This window comes from Grampus griseus (assembly GCF_964374135.1).
Source record: "Grampus griseus genome assembly, chromosome: 7".
Classification (NCBI taxonomy): Eukaryota; Metazoa; Chordata; class Mammalia; order Artiodactyla; family Delphinidae; genus Grampus; species Grampus griseus.
In genome coordinates, this window is record NC_139001.1 from 94,059,402 (window position 1) to 94,079,528 (window position 20,127).

A 20,127-nucleotide genomic window follows, 5' to 3' on the forward strand; every position below is an offset into this window, starting at 1 on the left:
ATATTAGTTGCTTGTCAAGGTTCAAAACAGATTTTCCTTGGACCATTTCTTTTCCAAATATATTGGGGTGCTGGGGTGAATCATCCTACCTCTACATATAAACATTTGGGCTAACCAGGCTGATGCAATGTGACTTGTGTACATAAGCCTTTTCAAAATGGAGAAATAATCCCGGGACAATAGGGGATTCTGGAAGTGGCAGGCAACGGGCAGATTGAAGAAAGCCCTCCTAAATCAAAAGATTCTGGGGAGCAGAAGAGATAGAAATCTTTTGAAGGGAGAGGAGCTGATTGGTTTCTAATAACGGATGCAGGCTGGAAAGAGTATCAACTTCTTGGGATGGTTTGGGCTTGACAAAGGCATGTGATCCTGGTATCTTGGTGGGATTTCACTCCTCATAAGGATAAAGCTTTATTCTGTGTACGTGTGATGGTTCATTTCTATTCAATTCAAATTAACAAATATTTCTGATCACCTTCTGCATGTGAGACATTGTAGAGAATATAAAAAGAAGCCACTTATACCCTCAAAATCATGATAGTTTAAATTTAGTGAGCACTTACCATGTGCCAAAGCTGTTTATATATATATGTATATACGTATATTTTATATATAATATATATCCTATGTATATTATATACTACTATGCATTTTATATATATTATATATACTCATATATTTTTGTATATTATATTTATTTTATACATAGCATATTTTATACATAGCATAGCATAGCATATTTTATACATAGCATATTTTATACATAACAATTGTTAACTAGTTTAATCCTTTATGAGATGAGCACTTTCATTACTCCCATTTTATATAACATATGTATTATTATATATTTACATATTATATATTATATATAATATCTAATTTTATATATTTAATATATATTTTTAATATATATAGCAATTTTACAATTGTTAACTAGTTTAATCCTTTATGAGATGAGTACTTTTATTACTCCCATTTTAAAGAGAAGGAAACTAAGGCAGATAGAGGCTAAGTAACTTACTCAGGTCTTCTGGCTGATAAATGATAGGCAGTCTGCCACTACCACTCTGTTTGCTTCGTACTCACCACAAAATCATTTTTGTACCTGAAAACTGACCTGAGCGTGTGCTGTTGGGTTTGCTCACTAAGAAGGGAGGTCTAGGAGATAAGGGGGACAGTTGGGTGCTCTGGAGCTCAGGCTGCCCTCGAGATGACGAAGCCAACTTGGCTCACAGAAACTCCTCTCATTTGTTTCAGCACGTTACTGATGCGAGTTAGATAGTGCTAAGGCTGGGAAGTCTTGCTAACCAAACAAATGTGCTATCAACTCCAGGACATCACAAGTCACATGGGGCCAGGATGCTCTTTTGAATCCCCACAGAGACTGGTATCCCCCAAAACAGCCTAGTTAGAATGATTGATTGAGCTGGTCACATAAATGAAAATATCCATTTGGACCCCAATGGGCTGCTATTGCGTTCTGAGCCCCTTAGTAATTCATAAAGCCGATTCCAGTGAATCCTAAAATGACCTACAGCTGAAGGCTTGCTCATACTGTGCTGAAACAATTTGGATGCACAAGTAAATACATCCTCTTTCAGAGCTCATTAAAGTTTCTAGAAAACATTCACTGGATCAGTTCAGCCACTGCAGCCAATCATCTTCTGGGAGTCTGATATTTAGAGGAACATTAACTAAATCTTTCAGGTCATTAGGAGGCAATTTAACAGGCAGTCCCCCAGCTGGTGGGCAGTGTCCACAGATACAGGCATGGAATGCATTCTGCATGTAGTCAGAGCTCAATAAATATTAAATGAATAAATCATCAGTGATTATATTGCCTGATGAGTCTACCAACATCTACTTAATTCATTATTGAAGATTTTGCATTTACAGTGAAAATAACAGAAAATGATACTATTATAATTCTAGGAGGCAAGTAAGAAATTTTTAAAAAATGCAATTGAATAAAGAATTATGCATCTTGAATCCTGGAATTAAGGAAAGCAGATTTATGTACAGAAAGAACAGAAGGTAGAGAGGACCATGGGACTGTGGACACTTCTGTTGGATATTTCAGAAATGGATGGCACTGTGTTTTTGAAAATGTATCTCATTATGCAATATTTCAAATATAGAAAGTTATAAACAACTAAAATGAACACCCATATATTTACCATCTAGTTTCATCAAATGTTAACATTTTGATGGTATTATTTTTGTTGCATATTTTTATTATACTACATTTAAAAAATATATGGCTTAAAAAGTATCTTAATTGCGGGTTGGTTAAATAAAACATATCCATATATTGGAATATTATGCAGTTATTTTAAAATCATGCATTGAGAGAATTTTCACTTAGGTTGGAAATTCTCAATTAGGATACAAAATCGCATGTTTAGGGGCTTCCCTGGTGGCACAGTGGTTAAGAATCTGCCTGCCAATGCAGGGGACACAGGTTTGAGCCCTGGTCCGGGAAGATCCCACATGCCGCAGAGCAGCTAAGCCCGTGCACCACAACTACTAAGCCTGTGCTCTAGAGCCCGCGAGCCACAACTACTGAGCCCATGTGCCACAACTACTGAAGCTTGCGTGCCTAGAGCCCATGCTCCGCAACAAGAGAAGCCACCACAATGAAAAGCCCACGCACCACAACGAGGAGTAGCCCCTGCTCGCTGCGACTAGAGAAAAGCCTGCACACAGCATCAAAGACCCAATGCAGGCAAAAATTAAAAAAATAAAAACATTATTAAAAAATCACATGTATAGTGTATTTCCAATTTCATTAAAATATAAAATATGCAGATGTATGCAAATAAAAAGATAAATGGGGCTTCCCTGGTGGCGCAGTGGTTGAGAGTCCGCCTGCCGATGCAGGGGACATGGGTTCGTGCCCCGGTCTGGGAAGATCCCACATGCCGCAGAGCGGCTGGGCCCCTGAGCCATGGCCGCTGAGCCTGCACATCCAGAGCCTGTGCTCCGCAACAGGAGAGGCCACAACAGTGAGAGGCCCGCGTACCGCAAAAAAAAAAAGAAAAAAAGAGAAATGAAATGTACTATTAACAGTGTTTACTCATCTTTGGGTGGCAGAATTATGGGTTCTTTTTGTTTTCCTATTTATTTAAAGTATAGTTCATTTACGATATTGTGTTAGTTTCAGGTGTACAGCATAGTGATTTGGTTTGTTTTTTGCAGATTCTATTCCATTACAGGTTATTACAAGATATTGGGTATAATTCCTTGTGCTATACAGTAAATCCTTGATGCTTATTTATTTTATGTATGGCTGTTTTCCTCTTTAAACATTTTTGTATTTTCTGCAGATTCTTCTAAATTATTTCATAATTTTGAAAAATGATAAGAACTTTTTTCCAAAGCAAAAACAAATACTTCGGGGTATGTCATTAACCTGATTCTTTTGCACAGTGGCTGTGGTGAGGGTAGTATTTTGGCTTCCAAATGAAACTTTTTTTTCCAGTTTACATAACCTCTTTATTTAAAAAAAATTTTTTTAATTTTTAGTTTATATTGGAGCACAGTTGATTAACAATGTTGGGTTAGTTTCAGGTGTACGGCAAAGTGATTCAGTTGAGCATATACATGTATCTATTCTTTTTCAAATTCTTTTCCCATTTAGGTTATTACAGAATATTGAACAGAGTTCCCTGTGCTATACAGTAGGTCCTGGTTGGTTATCTATTTTATTCCAAATGAAACTTTAAAAGGAGATCAAGGGGGCTAGAAAGAAGAGAGATTTCACTGAGTTAACTTAGGGCTGGCCTGGGAAGCATTTCCACCTGTCCCTCTTCTAGTAGGATGGCCCACTTATTTGGGGGAGCTCTTTCCACATTTCCCCCTACATCTAGCATGTCATCAGGCATCTCTCCCACCCAGGAACACCGAGCACAGTGCCTGGCCACGCTCCGAGAGTGAGTGCCACGTACTCACCGCGTACACTGGGAAGAGTTCCTGGGCGTTCAGGTCCCACTCGTTGATGTGGGAGCCAATCTGAACCCCCGGAAAGCCCAGCTGCTTCACACAGCGCTCCAGCTCCTTGACCGCCAGCCCAGGGGCCTGCATGGGCAATGTCCCCAGACCCACAAACCTCCTTGGGTTGCTCGCAACAGTGGCAGCTAGGTCATTGTTTAGAAGCTGGCACAGCTCTAAAGTGTCCTGAGGTTTCGCCTGGTGGAGACAGGTAAGGGAAAGCACATGGTTCAAAACTTGCTTCTTTAGATATTTACTCTGATCAGCACCTCCTCAGGGCTCAGTCATTTGTCACTCTCAGTGGCTTTACCCCTCAGAAAGCTGAAGGACAGCCTGAGTTAGGCCTTGGCCACAGGAGACCCAGAAGCCATTCATTGCCAAGGCAAAGAAAACTGCTAGCATATTGCTGATTAATTAGAAAAACTGGGGCTGTAATCAGAAGGGCCTGAAATCCTACACTAGACATGGAATGAGGGTGGGCCACCCCACCAACTGCAGACAGGAGTCTGCAGGGCTGCACACCTAGGCATCCCCCCTCCCAACCCCAGGAGCTGGGCCTGGTGAGTGCCCGATTTCAGGGCACCTCCTTGTCACGCCTCCTCAGAGGATGCCGGGCTGCTTATGGACCTCTCCTGTTCCTGTCTGTCCTTCTCTGTGTCCTTCCTGTTGGCAGTGACACTCAAGAGTAATCTCTCCGCTATTGCTGTCTTTCAACATCATCCCACCCCACTGCTAAGAATTTGGTATTCGCCTGCAATCCCAGTTGCCCAGTCAGAATAGCACCCAGTCTGGTAAATTCAGGTATCTCGAGGTCTTAGGGGATTTTAAGTAGTGAATCTCATGATAGGAACAGATAAGGATTGAATCACTAATACTAGAATCATGAGCACAGGTGGAGGAAGTAAGTGTGAGCAGGTGGTATTTCCATTGCTTATTAAATAACAACACGTGTGAATGTTTATTTGGTTGAGAGGGTACTTAGTGCACCCCCAACTATGTACAAAAATGTCCTTCCACAGGCTTGCCATCATGCCTGAAACTTTTAGCACTCAAGACTTAGTCACTCGAGGAAAGGCATCCAACTCTAGGAATCCTGTTTTGAATTGTATATTTCCATGGGAGAGGCAACATATTAGGCCATTATCATCACTTCCCCTGCCTCAAAATCATTATCACTTTTGAATAAGCTGGCTTGTCAGTTACTAAGCTAGGCACCGCAGGAATGTCAGCAGACAGGTCAGTTCTGATGGAGATTAAGGTTGGGTCTAGAACTGTGCTGTCCAGTGGAAATGCAATTCGAGTCACATAGCAACCTGCAGCCATTGGCTACCATACTGGACCGTGCAGGTCAAGAGCAAGGACATGACTAGGAAGACAGGCCTGGGAGGGGACGGTGTGGTGTGAGAAGCTGAGGGACCCTGCTGATCTCTGAAGGGGTGGAGAGTTGGGTGGGCAATGTTCGAGACTTGAGGCATTTGTCTACTTGCTAGGGAGCTGGACGTGAGTGAGCCTTCGCCCACCAAGGAGATGGATTGAGGTTTCACACTCACCCAGTAGCTAAACATGACGGGAACCGTGGAAAGGGCTTGCACGGTCACTCCTAGACACAGACACAAAGGCAAAGCTAATGAGAAGAATGGCCTGGGCACTCCGACATTTCCCAGGGCTGAGGAGCCCAGCAAGTCTCCGTCCCACCGTCTTTCCTCTCTCCCCTCCCTCGCTGCTTCTCCCTGTCCCCCTTCTCGCAGGGTCTCTGTCCCAGGCTTCCCTCATCCCTCGGCGTCAGTTCTAAGGAGAGGAGTAAAGGCTGGACAGAAGTGAGATCATTCAAGAAAAACTAAAAAGCAGTTTTTCAAAGGTGTTTTCCAACCCTCCTTTCTGTGAAGTTTTATTTAAGCAAGACATTTCCCAATCAATTTTTTTAGGGCTTTTCATCTTAGGTCATGCATGACAGACTGTATTTCTCAGGCACCTTCCTGGCCCCTTTAATTCATCTCCTAAGTGAGCATGGGTAGAGTCCCACTGTCTGGAATGCCCAGAATGAGACCCTGAGTGTGGTTCCAGAATCCAGCATCCAGGATGCCTACAATCTCTTATCTTCACCCTTCTGGAGCTGGGTTATCAGGAGAGATGCTGCCAAAGCAATGGTGGCTCCTCTTTCCCTCATACCCACGTCCAACCCAGCAGCAAGTCCTGTTAGCTCTACTCCAGTTCCTTTCATGTGCTCACCTCTCCCCATCTCCTGCCACTGCCTGGTCCAAGCCACCAGTATTTCCTACGTGGACCACTGCAGAAGCTTCTGAGCTGGTCTCCGACTACCACTCTTGTCCTCTTACAGTTTGTTCTACACTTGGAAGCCAGGGTAAGGGTTAAAACTTAGATCAACTCACTACCTTGCTCAAAACTTCCAAGCACTTTTCATCACATTCAGAGTAAACTCCAAACTTGAACACGGTCTATAAGGCTCCGTCTCTCCTGGGAGCTCACGTTGAGCTTCATAGACCTCCTGCCTGTTCTTTGGAGTGCTTTCCTGCCCCAGGACCCTTGCACTGCTGTTTCATCTGCCTGGAATGCCCTCCTTATGGCTCATCACAGGACGAGCTCCTTTTTACCCTAAGGTCTCCGTTCAAATGTCAGATCCTCAGAGAGGCCTTCCCCAACTCCATCCACTCTCTATCCCATTGTTCTGTTCCTTTCCTTTTCTGATAACTTATTACAGTCTGTCATGACTGTGGTTGTTTATCCTGTGCCATGCCCTACTTGAATTTCAACACCACATGCACCTGTCTGTCCATGTTCTATCCTTAACATACCCAATATATGAATAAATAAATCATTGTTTAGTGAGGACTAGACACTACAGCGTTTGATTAGAGAGCATTGTTAAACATTGTCACAGATACGATTTGTATTCAGTGATTAGTATACAACAGATAAATGCCGTTCAATTATAAAATCTTTACATTTACACAAATGCTTTTTCTTACATTACTGTATTTCATTTTATAGATTAGATCACATGGCCTGCAAGTGGTGGGATGAGGCTGCTGTCCAGCCTTGCACCTTCTGTATACCCCAGTGGCCATCACTTGTCACCATATTTTATATTAACATAGTAAATTGCATTATTTATGTGTTGGTTGATTTGGACACATGTTCTTTGGTTTCTGGGAATCAAGAGGGGAAAAAAACAAGTCTAACCCAATGAGAGCTGATTGTTTTTAAAGTGGTGTTTAACAGTTTGGCAATAGCACAGTGTTCCCCAGACTCACCTGCTGCGTAAAATGGCTATAGGGGCCAGGGGGTGGAGGGAAGAGAACATTGTAAAAACAAATTCCTAGGCCCTCCTTTGGAAACTGTGACTCAATGGATGGGCCCTGAAAAAAGGTTTTAATAAACACCCCAGGCAGGTCTCATCCTGAGGGAGGCTTGGGAAAAGCTCCCTTGGGAAAAGTGATGGAATGAGAGAGACAGTCCTAGGTATAATTCTAGCTCTGCCATTTACTGCTGTGTAATCCCGAGCAAACCACTTCACCTCCTAATACCCCTCAGGTGGCACTAGGTACAACAATGCCTGCCACATAGAGATGTGATGAAGTAAACCAGGGACTGCAATTACATATTTCTCCCTGTGAAGATGGCATGGCTTGCTGGAACCTTCTGTGCTGTGCCTTCATCATTCTTTTACCTCGGCAGAGGCAGTAGGATGCACCTGTTAAGCACTTGGATCCAGACTGCCTGGGTTCAAATCTCGGCTTTCCCCCCTACAAGTTGCGCGATCTTGGACAAATTGCTTAACCTCTGTTCCTCAGTTTCTTCATCTGTAAAATGGGCATAGTAATAGACGCCACCTACGATGGTTGTTATAGGAATTGAGTTAATACATGTCAGGTGCTGAGAACAGTACCTGGCACAAAGAAAAATGCTCAGCAAGGGGTAGACTTGACTGTCCTCCTAAGGATAGCTGTGGAATGAAACAAACAACAAAAACCAAAGGAGACACTCTTCACCTAAACTGCAGTCGTGAGCAATGGTTCTGACACCAGTCATCTGAGTCTCCTTTCCACTAGTTTTCTCCTTGAGAGGTGGGAGCTGCTTGTGCTTTACATTTAGAGTAAGACCTTTGCTGTCTTTGCTGTCAGTCTGAAAAGCTGTTCTCTCTCAGTGCCCCTACCACCCCCGTTCTAGTACATGGGGCATATATACTATGTTCTATGGAATGGTCTACAGAAGTGCTTCAGGCTTTCCGCAAAGTTCAATTTGAATGCAATTTAGATGTACTTTTAATTATTTAAAAAAATCTATAAAGCAATATCTAGCCTAAAGTAGCTATACCAAATTCTAACATGCCAGAGACCACCTCCTTATTTGGGGCTGATATCTATGAACTTGTTTTATGCAGACCTTGGAATAAAATGTCTCCTGCCATCTCTGTGTGTATTTTTTGAACTTCTTATACATTTGTCCTTGGTTAGGAAGGTGGTAGTTCTAAAGGGCTCTTTTATTTGTGTGTGTGAATTGTTTGTTTTCTGGATTAAATCTAGACCACTGATGTCAAAATTTAGGCCTGACAGTGTTGTCATGGGGAGTTCCCCATCACAGTCTCTGGGCAGATCCCACGCGTGTTCAGAAGGCTGGGTTCTCTCATTGGAGCACGCTCTCCTTGGTGGCACGGTCAACCAGGTAGTAACAAGTGAAAGTACAATGCGTCTGTCATGCCACATTTTTATTTTACTATTTTATTATGTTTTATTTTGTTTTATCTTATCCCCTACCCATCATACCATATTTTAGATAGGCTTTCATAATTCTTTTAAATTATGGGGATTTGTTTGATTTTAAAATATGGGATGAGGAATGCAAGCAGTTCTTAGAAATGGTTAGTGACTCAGCTTGGAAACAAAAATTTCCTCATTCTCCCCTTTCGAATTTCTGGCTTGGTTTCATTGTAGAGTATTCTGAGATTACATGATTAACTTTTTTGTAAACTGCTCCCGTTTCCACCCCTTATGTGTCAGTGGGGACATTCTGTGTACTGTGCACCAAAAGAAACTACAGAAAGAAATCGGATCCTGAATCTGACTAACCAGGCACTTGGCATCCTTAATCTGTGAACTCTTATTTTTACTGTTTTAATTGGCTCTATAATAAGTAAATACTATGCAGTTGAACTTAAAATGTGTTTAAATAATACAGCATTCTACTTTAAAACGGTATACCTAATTTCAAAAAATTTTAAATCCACACTCTAAAAGCATCACTGTGGAAGGTGCCATCCCTCCCCCAGTGAAGCTGGAACAGCCTGGCTTGGAGGATAAAAGGAGATGTCATCACATAAATCACCTAAAGTGGTCAACAGACTTTAGCGGTAGACATGCCTCTTACATCAGATGCAAACATTGGTAGTGTTTCTCATTGGAAGTACCTGTTTGGTCCATCTCTCTAAGGCGAACTTCTGGGTCCCAGCAGTTCTCTTGGACCACTCTGAAGACCTTTCCATCTTTCAGCATCTTTGCTTCTCCCTGAGTCAGAAAACTCACATCAGCATCAAAGGTGACCTAAGCTTACTTAGATTAATCCTTCCTCGTATGCTTTGGAACGTGGTTCTCCCCTAACCTTTTTAGGGTTTTTTTACTTAATCCTCGAAGAAGTAGAAATCTGTTTATTTAACAGAACTCAACTCTTTGTCCTTGTGCCTTAATATTGGCTTGGATTTGAAGGGGTGTGCTCTGTGGATGTCAGTGGCTGGACACAGAGAGAACAAGGTCACGGTCATGGCCTTTTGGGACTACACAGCTGAGGATTGTGTAAGTCACCTTGCCAGAACCTCTGGCTCCAAGACCCAAGAGGATAGCCCAGCATCTGGAAAACTCTAGATTCATAACATTTTAGAATTGAAAGGACCTCTGAGATAGACCATCTAGTCCAACCCTCTTGTTTTATAGAGAAGCAACAGATGGATAGTGAGAGTAAATAATTTGTCTAGCAGAGCAGGGCCCACTGATGTCAACACCTGCAGGAGGAGGCAGGCCATGCAGTGAATCAGTCTAGCAGCTTATGTGAAATTTGGTTCTGAGCTGCTACCTCTACCAGGCATCATGCCTGCCTTGTACACTACCTTTTAATACTCAGTGCGGGGGTGGGGAGGTGCAAACTAAGTGTCTGTGTGGAGCATGGCAGCGGCCTCTTAATTGGGCCTCCTGTTGCTGATCCCTAAAGAAAAGGGAAAAGTTCTGATCCAGGTCCCTGAAATCAGACTGCTAAGGTTCAAATCCCTGTTCTGCCACTTACTGTGTGACCATGAGCAAGTTAAACAACATCTCTGAGCCTCAGTTTTCTCAGTTTTTTTTTTTCAATTTATAAAACAAATATTTATGTGGCACCTAAGGTGGGCAATATACTTTCTCTGACTGATGTAAAACTTTAAGGATATATAGTTGAGGAAAAAAGACAAGTTAGTAATCTGCCACCAGAAAATTAGGTCATAAGCATGGAGATTGGAAAGACTGTGAGAAAAGGAAGAAATTAAGGCACAGATTCCCATCCACAGAGACAAAGAACAGAGTACTTGAGCTGGCTGAGCAGACGTTCCATAAGCCAAAGGTTATTATTATTTGTAGATATTAATATTTTATTATTATTTTAAAATTTATTGATGTGTAGTTTGGGGTTTTTTGGGTTTTTTTTTGGCTGCACCATGTGGCATGTGGGATCTTAGTTCCCTGACCGAGGATTGAACCTGTGCCCCTTGCATTTGGAAGCACAGAGTCTTAACCACTGGACCACCAGGGGAGTCCCCTATTGATGTATAGTTGATTTACAATGTTGTGTTAATCTCTACTGTACAGCAAAGTGATTCAGTTATATATACATTCCTTTTCATATTCTTTTCCATTATGGTTTATCACAGGATATAATTCCCTGTGCTATAAAGTAGGACCTTGTTGTTTATCCATCCTATATGTAATAGTTTGCATCTACTAATCCCAAACTCCCAATCCATCATCCTTCTCCCACCCCACCTCCTCCTTGGCAACCACAAGTCTGTTCTCTCTGTGTGTCTGTTTCTGTTTTGTAGACAAGTTCATTTCTGTCATATTTTAAATCCTACATATAAGTGATATCATATGATATATGTCTTTCTCTCTCTGACTTACTTCACTTGGTATGATCATCTCTAGGTCCATTCATGTTGCTGCAAATGGCATTATTTCATTCAGATGTTATTATTATTATGCTCTGCAGTGACGTTGTATTTGGAACATCTGAATATCTTTCTCTCTCTGTTATTTAAATTTGAAGTATCCGTGCTGGACTCCTTGGATCTCCTGGAGGAGTTGGCATAACTGGGCCACAGCCTTCTTCTCTCGACCAGGCTTCGTTGGAGTGACAGGTCAGTGGTTGCTTTTGGGAGGAAAGAAGATTCTTGGTTCTTCAGTTACCCTGCTTTCATTGCAGCCTCTTCAGCTCCATGAGGAGGTATTGCTTCCAGCTTACCACCCAGCATACAAGGCACTCATACATTGGATTTGGACTGCTTTTGGCCCAGAGAACAAGATGGGTGGGACAGAGTCCTGGTCAGAGTCGATAATGACCGCTTACTTTAAATCATTTTGGCAGATGGCACAGATTAGTTCAAACTCGTCCCATTTAGCCGTGGCTCCATGGTTTCTTCTGCTTTGTGACATCAAATATCTGTGGAGTCTCAGACTCTGTCCCGCTAGCTGTTCTGTCTAGAAACTTCTGAGTTTGGGCTCATTTTTAAGATCATTATAATAATATGACTTACCTTAAAGGGATCTTGTGAGCATGAAATGGGATAATCTTTATAAAGCACTTAGTAGAGTGTCTGACACATGTTGAGTGTTAGGTATTCTTAGTATTAATGATGTATGGTTAATTAGAGACTGGGCTGTCTCCCGACATTCCCTTGCTTAAGGACACATGACCTCTGGTGGTGCTTCAGAGCCTCAAGATTGCCCTTGGGCCCTACAGGATGGCCATGTAAGCGTGTGGTGATCAAAGGCCTTGAGTTGTGCTTGATGGAGTTCTCTGCACTCCTCCTCTTCCTCTTGGCTTGCGCTCAGGTCTTGCTACAGCTTCCTCCTTTATCCTTCTGATCCAAGGACTAGACCTTCCCCATCTCCTTCATGGACGAGGCCGAGCACTTTTCACCTTGAAGTGCGGCAGCCTGTGCACATCTCCCAAGCATGAGCAAGCCCTCACATCCATGTTTTCATTGCTCACAGACTGGGGAATAGGTCAGTAAGCAAGTGACTTGTGTAACTATGACAGGTATCTACACCCAGGCAGAGCCGAGTCTCTGAGATCAGGACATCAGGATTGATTTGCCTCGGTTCTGATTCTTTGCTGACAATGACAGCACCTGAACCACCTTCCTAGATTGGGGACTCTCCTGCAAGAGTACTGGTAGAGGTAGGGCCCAGCCTCCCTCTACTAAAACCCAAATACTTGCTCTCCTTGTCTCAAACTTGACAGATCAGTGCTTGGTTGTGAATCAAAATCAAGTGATGCAAAAAGACAAGAACAGTTGCGTTTAGCTGCCAGTATTGATTCCAGCAGTGGCCATGAGCTATGTCCATTGGCAGTGGTGCTGGTGGCAGTGTCCTAACCGGGCTGTACCTGTGGCATGGCCTTGGCCGTGGCTTCAATCACCTGCACATTTGAGTGTGGTTCCCTAAGCATTTTGTAATTCTTGAGGGGCTTAAAATACTTTCAACAAATTCCTTTTCTGCTTAAACTAACCATTCTTTGTTTCTTTTGTTTGCAAGCAAGGGTGCTGATACTGAATGCACAAATAGAATGTAGGAACACATCTTTTTATTTGTGAAGGGAGTAGAGAGGGGTGGTGGGAAAAGAGAAAAAGTTGACAAACAAACTTTCATTTGGCAATTAGAAGTTTTTTCTTTTGCTTCTTACTAGGAAAGCTTAATTACCATAAAATACCCAGTGTAGCAGAGTGCTGAGAGCCTGGTCTCTGCATTTCAATAGATAGGGGCTTAAATCTCATTAGATTACTTACTAGCAGTCTAACTGGCTAAGTTACAGCCCTTCTGAGTTTAACCTTCACTTTTTCTATCTGTAAAATGTGGACCGTTTTATTTGTCATGCTTGTAGCCACCCAGCATCCTTGGAACACTTCCTATATGCGAAGATATTTTCACATTATGATTCCCCCTTCCTGAGGGGGAATTCAGAATTCACTTTCCCAGCTCCCCTTGTAGCAGGGGCACTGGCATGTGCTCTAGGCTCTGCCGATCAGAAGACCCCTTGTGTGACTTTGATTTGGAAGTGAGCCCTGTGAGGAAGCAGAGACTCTGCAGAATCCAGTCTTTTACTAAGGGGTGTTGCCTGAGGTGTCAGACGTGGCTGGAGCAGAAGCTGCAGTGCTTTGCCCTCCAATGTCAGCATCGTCAGCATGAGCTTCCTGTCTCACAGCCTTGCTAGAACAGGTCCCCGGCCAGGTATTGGGCATTGTTTCTGTTAGCACAGCCTCTGAGCTTGATCTCTGGCCCTCCCAGAAAGTCTGTGAGCTGCTTCTCTAATTAAACTAGCTAGAGTGGATTCTGCTGTTTGCAACTAAGAACACAGAATGATACAGAAGTTTCAATACTAGACTGTTTGTAAAGAACTTAGTACAGTCCAGAGAGCTTGCTTAATGAATGATGGCCAGATTTTGTTTTCGTTTTTTGAATTTTATTTTATTTATTTTTTTATACAGCACGTCCTTATTAGTTATCTATTTTATACACATCAGTGTATTCATGTCAATCCCAATCTCCCAATTCATCACACCCCCACCCCCACCCCCACCCCCACCCCCGCCCCTTTCCCCCCTTGGTGTCCATACATTTGTTCTCTACATCTGCATCTCAATTTCTGCCCCGCAAACCGGTTCATCTGTACCATTTTTCTAGGTTCCATATATATGCGTTAATATACGATATTTGTTTTTCTCTTTCTGACTTACTTCACTCTGTATGACAGTCTCTAGATTCATCCAATGGCCAGATTTTACCATATACTATCAATGGCAAGGGAGGAAATTGGGTTTCTCTGGGAGGTGCACAAGTAAGTTTTGGTTTCAGACAAAGCAGAACGTGTTAAAACAGAAACGGATCATTTCTTTAGTTCAACTCTTGCATTTACCATTGAGTCCATGAGATGCGGTGGTATAGAGCTTAGCTGCTATAGAGCTCTTAGTGGTATAGAACTGGGAAAAGAATCCAGGTTCATGAAGCCATTATTCCACCCTGTCTGGCTGATATTTGGTAATTGCTGTCTATCTAGTAAGCAAATATTAATTACTATAATTTCCTAAGGAGTCCAGTCTTTTTGGGGGGTTGCCCTAATTATGTTGCAGGTGAATCAGACTTACTAAACTTTTCTCTCCACACCCTTTATGCTGGATCCATCGTAAGGCAAATGAAGGACAGCAAGTGTCAGGGGAGCTCTTTCTCAGTGAAAATTACCACAGGGCAGCTGTGCCCCAATAGGCTCCCAGTTTGGACGCGCAGGCTCAGCGGCCATGGCTCACGGGCCCAGCCGCTCCGCGGCATGTGGGATCTTCCCGGACCGGGGCACGAACCCGTGTCCCCTGCATCGGCAGGTGGACTCTCAACCACTGCACCACGAGGGAAGCCCTCTCTTTGCTTTTTCAACCAGTATTTTGGGACCTGACAGTTATTGTGGAGCATCAATTCTTGATCCCTCTCACATGATATTTAGGAACCCAGGATCCCCGTAGGGATATAAATGGGCCTCAGAAGTCAGCACTTGCTGCTAGGGGAGGGACTGGGGGGTCTCGTAGGTTCTGTTTTTAACATTGATCCCAACATCAAGATCTTAAACTTAACTAAAAATCAAGTAATTGGAGCAAGCTGCTCTAAATTATTTCAACTCAGAAAGAAATTGTTTTTTTATAAACTCTTGAAAGAAAATCAAGGGTTCTTTTTGTTATTTTTATTTTAATTAAAGAATTCTCCAACCATCCATCGCCACCCAGATAACTCATTTCAAATATACCTCTAATGTTTTTTAAGCCAGAACATCATGGGGTAGTAGAAGTCATGATAACTACAGCGGTCAGGAAACCTGGATCCTATGTGTAAATCACTTACCCTTAAAGTCCTGCTTTATTTCCAGGGAAGCCCACTTTGAATGACGGACTGCCACAGAGATGTAAAGGCCCTTCTTCCTTGCCCTCACCCCCCAACTTGGGACAACTCTGGAGGTTCGCTTTAGAGCTTTTTGTAGGGTCAGCTGAGGCCTCCACTGAGACTACATCACAGCTCGACATTGCCCTCTGTTTTATCCTGCTTCCTTCTTTTCCCTTTCAGTGATGTCCACTCTAAGAGCACTTCCTGATAAACCTTCTGCATGCTCATCTCTATCTCAGAGTCTGATTCCCAAGGAACTTCACTTCTGACACTTCTGATTCTTAAGTTCTAGTTCTAATACTATCTGCAAATGAGTTCAAAAATGGCTGGTATTTCAAATGTCTGGTATCGTGTATCATTAAAAATGTATTTTATGGAATTAACCATATGATACAGCAATCCCACTCCTGGGCATATATCCGGACAAAACTGTAATTCAAAAAGATACATGCACCCCTATGTTCATAGCAGCAGTATTCACAATAGCCAAGACATGGAAACAACCTAAATGTTCATTGACAGATGAATGGATAAATAAGATGTGGTATATATATACAAAGGAATACTACTCAGCCATAAAAAAGAATGAAATAATGCCATTTGCAGCAACATGGATGCAGCTAGAGATTGTCATACTAAGTGAAGTAAGTCAGGCAGAGAAAGACAAATACCATATGATACCACTTATCTGTGGAATCTAAAATATGACACAAGTGAACCTATCTACAAAACAGAAACAGACTCACAGACATAGAGATCAAACTTGTGGTTTCCAAGGAGGAGGGGAGGTGGGGGAGGGATAGACTTGGAGTTTGGGGTTAGTAGATGCAAACTATTACACACAGAATGGATAGACAACAAGGAAAAAACTAGCACAGAGGGAAAAAAGAAAAAATGTATTTTAAAATTCAGTATTTCATATCAGATTCCATTCTCCTCCCCCTGCCCCCAGTCCCCACTCAGGCTCTCCCTCTAGACCATGCAAGCTGCCAGGCTGGTTGGACTTGAGGTACAAAGGTGGCAGAAATGGCCCAGACACTGTCACCAGGAAGCAGCCTCTCTCCCACATGACGAGGTTCTGAAGGACAGCTCCACGGAGGCTCTATTACAACCACCTCCAGCTCTATTCACTCAGCCTACTGCTCTCTCCCCCAGATCTGCTTGTCCTCCTGGCTTGGCCGCTTCTGTCCTTTGATATCAGCATTATCTTTCTCATCCCTCTGAGACTACATCATTTTCTCACTTCCCTCGGCTTGACGTGTCACCATCCCATCCATTTCCCAATGCCGTTAATTCTGTCTCCAGAATGGACGCTGCAAGGGCCCACTTCTCTCACCTCCACTGCTCCAGCTCTGGTCCAAGCCCCATACTCTCTCACCTGGACGACTGCTCCAGCCTCCAGCCTCCAGCCTCATCTCTTGCTGCTTTCACTCTTGCTCCCCTCCAGCCCAGTCTCCACAAAGCAGCCAAGTAAACCCTTAAAACCCTAAATCAGATCTCGCTACCTCCGCCGCTTAAAACTCATGAATCGATTCTTGTTGCCCTGAGGTGAAATCCAAACTCCTTAACCTGGCCTAAGACCCTTCATCATCCAACCCCTGCCTACCTCCGCAGCTTCATCCCACGCCTACACCTGTATAAGCAGGTGCTTTGTTAACCCTTTTCAGAATACTCTAAGTATGCTGTTTGCTTTCTGTTTGGAACCTGATTGACTTAGCTAAAGGTATGTACATAAACATATTAAATAATACTATGTCCTTTTTAATAGGTGCATGTATGGAAAAGTAAAATCACAGGAAAAGGTCTGCAAAGATACCCACCAAACTGTTAATAGGAATTACTTTTGAGCATGGGGAGGGCTGATCCAAGGGAACTGTAGCTTTATCTTCAATAGCTTAAATTTAAAAAGGAGAATTTATTTGACAGCCTTATTTTTTTAAAGTACCTTAAATCAAGAAAGGTTTCATTTGATTTTGTCATTTTTTGTACGAATGTTATATTTGCATTGCAAATGGGACTCTTTCTCAGTTCATGTAGTTAATTCATATAATAAATGCATGTAAAATGAGAAAAATAAATAAAAAATAGAAAGGAGAATTTATTCAGATTCTACATATGTAATGGAAAGTTAAGCTTAAAAATAAAAACAGGAGATGAGGATATTGGACTAGAGGAATGGCTTTCAATCGATTTTGGCTGCGACCCCACATTAAAAAATATATTTTCCATTGTGACCCACTGCATCTGTATAGATCTATTGGGGCTGGCCAAAAAGTTCGTTCGGGCACATTGTTCTGGAAGAAGACGAACGAACTTTTTGGCCAATCGAAGATTTATACAGATACAAACTGAGACAAAAGTTTGATGAAGCAATACTTACTCTTACCATGAACAATACATTCTGCTATTTTCTTTTGTAATCTATTTTATTTTTAAAGCTGTCCTAACCCACTGAATTGATATTATGACTCACTGTTGGGTTGCAGCCCGTATTGTCAAACACTGGACTAGATGCTCCCTAGTCCTACAGTCCTATGATTCTTTATCTTCATGAGAATTGCCCCCGCCTTGGCCTTCCCACCCCCTTGAATTCCCTTACTATTTATTTTCTCTTTTGCTCGGCACAAAATTGTCACTATCTGCATGTTCTTTATTCATTTGAGTGTCTTCCTGGCTCCGCAGTGAGAGGGAAATCATGTTTTAGAGCAGGAACATGATGATCGAAGATCACACATAATAGTGTGTCTGAAAATGCTAAGTGTGATGGAAATGGCGTGTGTGTGTGTCTTTGTATTTCAAGGGCCTGAAGAACACTCAGTCGATGTTTCTAGATGCTGCTGACCCATGGATTTGAACTAGGTCCTGTGTCTGGCCTCCTTTAAATGCTGTTGGGTGTTCCTGCCATCAGCACTCAATTCTGCCACCACCCCATGTGGCTCCTGAGAGGAGGCCGTACATACTTTTATGAATCTTCAACCAAATTATAAATATTCAACCCAAGGACAAATGTTGTTTTTCAGTTCTGAACAAGGCTTTACCATGGCAAACAAATACCCCTTGTTTCATTCCAAAAGCACTGAAAAACCAAAGATTAAGACGAGAAACAAATAGGGCAGACCAGAGAAGTGTATTGCAAAGACCTTTCAGAAAACAGGAATCTCTGAGGTAAATCATTCATGGGGGACAGAAAAGATTTGTTCACCAAAGGGATACAGGAGAATGAAAAGAAATTTCTACCCCAAAGTGCTGGATTTTCTCATTGCTCTTAGCTGAATTTGCATATTTGTATATATTTGCATGTTGTTTTCCAGTGACTGTGATCCCTGACCACTGTAATTAGGTAAATACCAATTTGGTTCTGTTTTGGTTTGTTTTGTTTCTGAAACAGAGGAAAGGAAAGTGTCACTGTTTTGTTTTATAAGACTACTGTTATATCCAGTTTTGCTGGAAATATCAGGTAATAGATTTGATTGGAAATATTTTCATTCTTGGATTTTTTTTGTTTGTTCTGGGTTTTTTTTTTTTTTTTTTAGATTTGCTGTTAAGTTTTTGCAGTCTCTTTGACACAGAAGCAAGGATGAAATGAAGGCCATTCAAATCCAGTGTCAAGGTTACAAACTGCAGCCTGGGACAGGGAGTAAAAAAAAAAAAAAATTACAGGCTGCCCATCCCTGCACTTGGGGCTTCCTAGTGGCCTTGTCATCATCTCCACTCAGCTTGTCTTCTCTTTTGGGGAGACTTGAGGCCAGCTTAGATCATCAGCTCCCGGGCTAGGAACTGACACTTTTCATGGGAGAAGTGCAGCCCAGTGTCTAAATTGGCACTTAGTGGGTGGCCTTTGATGAAAGTGAAAATGGGCTGCTCCAGAGATTCTGATGTTTAAAAAACTCTAATGATTTCCCACTGCCTTCAGGATCAAGTACAAAGGCCTAAACCCATCCTCCAAGGCCCCGTCTGATGAGGCTTCTGCCTGCCTCTCCAGCTTCTTCCCACCACTTTGTGCCCCAAACTCTTACCTGCCTCTATCCATCCTCCACAGATCAGACAAGGTGACCTTTTTCAGCCGCTAAGACCCTCCGAAGAATTTGCATTACATTGAGAATAAAACCCGGCCTCCTTAGCACGTGCTACAAGTCCCTCCATGATATGGCCCCTGCCTACCTGGTTTCCTTCCATCTCCCCCTTTCACCACATCTCAGCCAAACTGCCCTCCTTCCTGTTCCTTGAACACAGCTCTTCCTCATATGGCGGGCTTTGCAACTGCTATTCCCTCATCCAGGGATGCTCTTCCAGGCTTTTCCTTCTCATCCTCTAAGTCTTTGCTAGCTCCCCGACCAGCCAGCCCAGATGCATCTCCCCAGTCATTCCCTGTTCCAGCACTGTTTTTTATTTCATTCTCTGAAGTGATCACGTTTGTTTGTCTCCCCCTAGAATGTGAGCACCACAAGGGCAGGGGGTATGTCTGTCTTGTTCACCAGCATATTCCGCGTGTCTAGACTGGTGGGCCTGGCATCAAATAGGTGTCGATAAAAATCAGTGAGTGAGTGAGTGAATAGAGCCAGTGGTTTTCAAACTTGAGTGAACATCAGAACCAGCTGGAGGCTTGTCAAAACTCAGATTGCTGGGCTTCCCTGGTGGCGCAGTTGTTGAGAATCTGCCTGCCAATGCAGGGGACACGGGTTCGAGCCCTGGTCTGGGAAGATCCCACATGCCGCGAAGCAACTAGCCCCATGAGCCACAACTACTGAGCCTCCGCGTCTGGAGCCTGTGCTCCGCAACAAGAGAGGCCGCGATAGTGAGAGCCCTGCGCACCGTGATGAAGAGTGGCCCCTGCTTGCCGCAACTAGAGAAAGCCCTCGCACAGAAACGAAGAGCCAACACAGCCCAAAATAAATAAATAAATTTTTTTTTTTAAAAAGGCAAAATTCCTTTAAAAAAAAAAAAAAAAGATTGCTGG

The 20,127-nt window shown here is 42.8% G+C and overlaps 1 protein-coding gene across 3 annotated transcripts in view; it reads right to left on the minus strand.

The window, feature by feature from the left end:
• ACMSD (aminocarboxymuconate semialdehyde decarboxylase) overlaps positions 1–20,127 on the minus strand; it is a 64,680-nt gene that overhangs the window by 36,285 nt on the left and 8,268 nt on the right. For 2 of the 3 annotated variants that reach the window (XM_082659051.1, XM_082659050.1), the window contains exons 3-5: positions 9,416–9,512; positions 5,541–5,590; positions 3,952–4,188 (exon numbers count right to left, since the gene is read on the minus strand). In XM_082659051.1, the coding sequence (XP_082515177.1) occupies positions 3,952–4,188; positions 5,541–5,590; positions 9,416–9,512 (384 nt within the window). The remainder of the gene's footprint in view (positions 1–3,951; positions 4,189–5,540; positions 5,591–9,415; positions 9,513–20,127) is intronic. The other variant, XM_082659052.1, reaches the window with a different exon arrangement.